The sequence below is a fragment of the Cibotium barometz genome, chromosome 1, assembly GCF_041138505.1.
Source record: "Cibotium barometz isolate CiBa-2024 chromosome 1, ASM4113850v1, whole genome shotgun sequence".
NCBI lineage: Eukaryota > Viridiplantae > Streptophyta > Polypodiopsida > Cyatheales > Cibotiaceae > Cibotium > Cibotium barometz.
Genome location: NC_141046.1, coordinates 66,424,395 through 66,429,394, shown reverse-complemented (window position 1 = coordinate 66,429,394; position 5,000 = coordinate 66,424,395). Strand labels below are relative to the sequence as shown.

General features: G+C 41.5%; 1 protein-coding gene across 1 annotated transcript; it reads left to right on the top strand.

Moving 5' to 3' along the window:
• The first annotated feature begins 156 nt into the window (after nucleotides 1-156).
• NHO1 (Actin-like ATPase superfamily protein) lies at nucleotides 157-2,794 on the top strand. Its single transcript, XM_086805521.1, has 3 exons — nucleotides 157-521; nucleotides 1,008-2,184; nucleotides 2,374-2,794. Exons 1-3 carry the CDS (start codon nucleotides 388-390, stop codon nucleotides 2,617-2,619), a joined length of 1,557 nt encoding a protein of 518 aa, XP_086661647.1. The 5' UTR covers nucleotides 157-387; the 3' UTR covers nucleotides 2,620-2,794.
• Nucleotides 2,795-5,000: the final 2,206 nt, after the last annotated feature.

Below are 5,000 nucleotides of genomic sequence, written 5' to 3'. Positions count from 1 at the left end.
AAATCGGATTTATTTATAATTTTAAAAAATATCTCCAAGGTTTCAAAACAAAGAGTCACGTGGACAGGTTGACCAAACTCGGATAAAATCGGTTTTTTTTTGTTTTTTTTGTTTTTTGTGTGGTATATGTAGAGTCTAGACTTATTTAAGTCGTCGGGTGCTCAGTCACCAAACCAGAAAATAGCCCTTCATTTCAGCACACGCACCCACTCAGCAATTGGCGTATTCTCGCACCCCTCACAAGCACGGACGTGGTGGACGAGGTCGAGAACCGCGCTTTAGCGCAGCAAGAAACCACAGGACGCTTTGGTTTTCTCAGAGGTTTCTGCTTTTTTTTTTTCGAAGCTCTGTTTGAAGCCCCGGGTCTCGCTCGCTCGCGAGAGTGCTATGGCAGCAGATCAGGCCTTTGTTGGAGCCCTCGACCAAGGTACCACCAGCACCCGCTTCATCATCTATGACCGCTCCGCTACCCCCATCGCCTCGCACCAAGTCGAGTTTACCCAGATCTATCCTCAAGCAGGGTATGTATTCCCTTTACATTAACTTTGGTTTCTCAATCTAAATGTTAGCTTGGTGTTCAACTGCCTGTGCTTCTTTCAACTTGTGTACGGATTTTCTGGTTGTGTGTGTGTGTGTGTGTGTGTGTGTGTGTGTGTGCACCCCTTATGTACACGTGCTCCCGTACACTGGTTTTGTCTGTATATGTAAGTGTTCATATATGTATGCATGTGTGTATTTTAGTGATCTTCATACCTCATAAACACAGAGTGTGTGTGCGTACTTTATGTACACGTGCTTCTGTACACTGTTTGTGTATGTATATATAAGTGTTCATACTGTATGCATGTGTGTATTTTTTGTGATCCTTCATCTTCATAAACACAGTGTGTGCCTGTGTGCACGTGCATGTTCGGCTGGGCATGCTGAAGTAGGTATTCAACGTTGCATGTAACATTCCAAGAATGACCAACTTTTTTTAGTGATTGTTTTGTTATGGTTGACTGTAGATGGGTTGAGCATGATCCCATGGAGATCTTAGAGACTGTTCGGGTATGTATGCGGGTAGCTGAGGAGAAAGCCAAGGAAGCTGGCAAGCCTGTGGTTACAGGATTAAAGGCTATAGGGATTACTAACCAAAGAGAGACCAGCATAATCTGGAGCAAGAGCACTGGCAAACCTCTCTACAATGCTATTGTGTGGATGGATGTTCGCACCAGCTCAATCTGCAGGCGCTTGGAGGCAGAGTTAAGTGGAGGGCGAACCCATTTCACAAAGAGCTCAGGGCTTCCAATAAGCACCTATTTCAGTGCATTGAAGCTGCTCTGGTTTCTTGAGAATGTGGCAGAAGTGAAATTGGCAGTAGAGAAAGGGGATGCTTTATTTGGCACTGTTGATACATGGCTTATATGGAACTTGACAGGAGGGGTTGGAAAAGGGGTTCATGTAACTGACTGCTCAAATGCAGCTCGGACCTTGCTCTTGGATCTGGAGTCTTTGGATTGGCACAAGCCTAGTTTGAAAGATCTCAACATTCCACCAGAAATCCTTCCCAAGATTGTGAGTAACTCAGAGATCATAGGTGAAATTTCTGAAGACTGGCCATTGAAGGGGGTTCCCTTGGCCGGATGCCTGGGTGACCAGCATGCTGCTATGCTAGGGCAAAAATGCAAGAAAGGAGAAGCAAAAAGCACTTATGGCACAGGGTGCTTCATCTTGCTCAACACAGGAGAGGAGATTACTGCATCACAACATGGTCTGCTCACCACCATTGCTTACAAGCTGGGTCCAAAAGCATCCACCAACTATGCACTAGAAGGCTCCATTGCCATTGCAGGAGCTGCTGTGCAATGGCTGAGAGACAGCCTTGGGATCATCAAAACTGCAAGTGAGATTGAAGGGTTGGCAGAGACTGTTCCCAACACGGGGGGTGTTTACTTTGTGCCGGCTTTTAATGGGTTGTTTGCTCCTTGGTGGAGAGATGATGCTCGTGGGGTGTGTGTTGGGATCACTCGGTTCACCAACAGAGGCCACATTGCTCGAGCTACTCTGGAGAGCATGAGTTTTCAAGCCAAGGAGGTTCTGAGAGCGATGCATGCGGATGCGAAGACTGAGGATGCAAAGGGAGAGTTCCTGCTGCGGGTGGATGGAGGAGCCACCGTGAACAACCTTCTCATGCAAATTCAAGTAAGTTTGCCTCATCCCAAACTCAATCAGAAGAATGCAACACTCTTGTGGGTGTGTATTTGTGTGTGTGTGTGAGAGAGAGAGAGAGAGAGAGAGAGAGAGAGAGAGAGGAACTAGCTAATAAACAGCATAGATGTGCCTTACTCTGCACCATTTCACTGAATATTTCATGTTTGCTTGTGTTACCAGGCTGACATTCTAGGTTCGCCGGTCCTGCGGCCTGCAGATATTGAGACCACAGCATTGGGAGCAGCATATGCAGCTGGCTTGGCAGTGGGGGTATGGACAGAGGAGATTATATTTGGAAGTGGGGCTGCTGTGGAGACTGGAGTCACCATGTTTTACCCCAAAATCAGTGAGACAGAGAGAGAGAAGCGCTACAATTCGTGGTGTCTAGCTGTGGAGAGATCCTTTGGGCTTGCAGATTTAGTATAAAATGCAGAACCAGCTCTTTAGAGCGAGGTCACACCAATGATTTTCACCTGAAATGTAGACTTTTGCTGTAGTTTGTCACTCCAAATCTGAGGTGGACGGGTAGCAGGGAGCAATGGTACCTATAAGGCCTGGGGTGACCGCCCTCTTAATTAAATAAAAGTGCTGGTGATACCAATTGCTCTTTATGTTATTAAGTTTTTTTTTTTTCTAATTAGCCCACTGCATTTTTCAACAAGGCGACTCTTCTCGTTCTTGGAAATTTAAAGTCGAAAACTTCAAAGATTTCTATTTAACAAGTGAAGAATTCACAGTATATTTCTGCCTCGTCTCTTTTTATCACATCCCCGCCCCCCACCCCACTTCATACCATCACCACTTGGCCAAGTGGGTGCTACCCCATGTGCATAAAAAATGGGTTTTCATGAAAAAGTGTAAAATCTTCATTCAAATAAAAAAAATAGTGATAAAGAAAAGTTTTAAAATTTGTATAACTTTCAGACATATATACTTTTAAGACCTTTCTTAATTTTGGTTTTGGTGATTCTCTTCTTTCTTTTATAATTATTCGTAAGTTAAGATTATCTGGCCTTATGATGGTATATATATATATATATATATATATATATATATATATATATATATATATATATATATATATTCAAAATTTGAATTTGCAATGACAACTTTGGTTCTTGTCTAGATGTGGCATTGCTTCGTTTAGGTTACTAAAGAAACGATGCCATTTTTAAAAGATCACAGTAACCAACAAAGCCCTCTCCCCCTACCCCATGTGAACCTCCTCGTATGTTGGCACCTTTATACCAAAGCTTTTAGATCAGAAATTTTAGGGCTTGATACTTAAAAGATAAGGTTTCCTCAGCCTTGCTGTTGTTTGAATAGCCCTTTTTTTGGTGTGCATATTCACCATTTTATTTGGTGTGCATATTAATTAATGCCACTTACATGGTATTAATTAATATAACCTTAGAGTACATAAGGGAAAGGGACAAGTGAATCTTGTAATTTTTTTGAAAGAAAAGAAACAAGGCAACTACGACTAGCTTATTAAATTGATAAAGTAGCTTGTAAGTGTTTTGTTGTTGTCTTATTTTGCAAGTGACATTTTTCAACACCATCACAACAAAACATAGGCAAATAGAATCACCTTATATTGCTTTAAAACAAATATGATTTATTTACATGTGGACGATTCATGATAGGGAAGAACAAGCCAAACCATTCACAAGTAGAAAACAAATAAAAATCGCTTTGAGAAATTACACAACCACCTAATTAAAAGTACTTACTCAAAGAAAGCAAGTGTCATCCTTCGGTAAGCCCACATATTTTCTAGCAGTAGGAGAAAGAGGGATGCAATTTTCTCCATTGATGATTGCTTGTTTAAACTTTGTAGTTCTTTCACACATAGACACATAGTTGATGTTGTAGTGTTCGTTTGGAAGAGAATATTCCTCAGCGCATTAACTATTATCGGGTTCTGACGATTGCATGGCTCGTTATGTTCGTCATTGTCACGATCACTCCCATGATTCTCTTTTGCTTGAATATTGTCTGCATTGAAATACCTCATTGGAGGCCCATCCATGTAAAAGATAGTTTCAATGTATTGTTTCATCACTTTCTAGATTGATGCAACTCATCTTCTATCCATGCCATTACCTGTTTTAGGTATAAACCACGATGCTGTAGGATAATATTTGCTTGTGCATATCATTCGAAGTAGAGTATTTTATAGTGTCACGCCTAACTTGTTGGGTATATAATTCTCCATAAACACCTATGTGTGCTCGAACATATTCGTTGATGATAGACACAGTTTATTTTTGAGATCTCCTTGACCATATAGGGCATACAACTGGCGGCCACATACTATTTTTTCAGATGGAAAATTTTGGCAAAAAAATATGAAGTGGCTCTTATGAAGATCTTTCATGCAGTAACCAAGCAAACCCTCAAAAGTGTGACTAAGCCTCCTTTGGGTTTGAAGTACTCCCATTGCATGTACTATTTTTATCAACTTCTCAATGCTTATGAGGGATGGTGCCATAACTTCTCAATGCTTATGAGGGATGGTGCCATGAGGCTAACTACCATTTGAAAGTGAAGATGGTTGAGTGTTCCTCCTTTCTCTAATGTGAACATGCCTTTACAAGATGCCATGTGGATGAAATCTTCAAGAGGTTCCCAATGCGATACATCTATGTCACTATTTCCAATCCCCACTGTGATGGAGGCTTCAAAGAGCCTAGTCTTTTTGGGAGTAAAAAATTTTGGGTATTTGCTCGTAAACGGATCTGAGGCGGCCTTCTTGCTTTTTGGATCTTTTGGAGTAGACTGAGAAGAACCTATACTCATAAATA

What these genes read in the sequence shown, in the direction of transcription:
- NHO1 (XM_086805521.1), top strand. Translation starts at nt 388, where the DNA reads ATGGCAGCAGATCAGGCCTTTGTTGGAGCCCTCGACCAAGGTACCACC. An exon ending in CAGATCTATCCTCAAGCAGG is followed by an intron (nt 522 to 1,007) that starts GTATGTATTCCC and finishes GGTTGACTGTAG; the next exon opens with ATGGGTTGAGCATGATCCCA. An exon ending in ACCTTCTCATGCAAATTCAA is followed by an intron (nt 2,185 to 2,373) that starts GTAAGTTTGCCT and finishes TTGTGTTACCAG; the next exon opens with GCTGACATTCTAGGTTCGCC.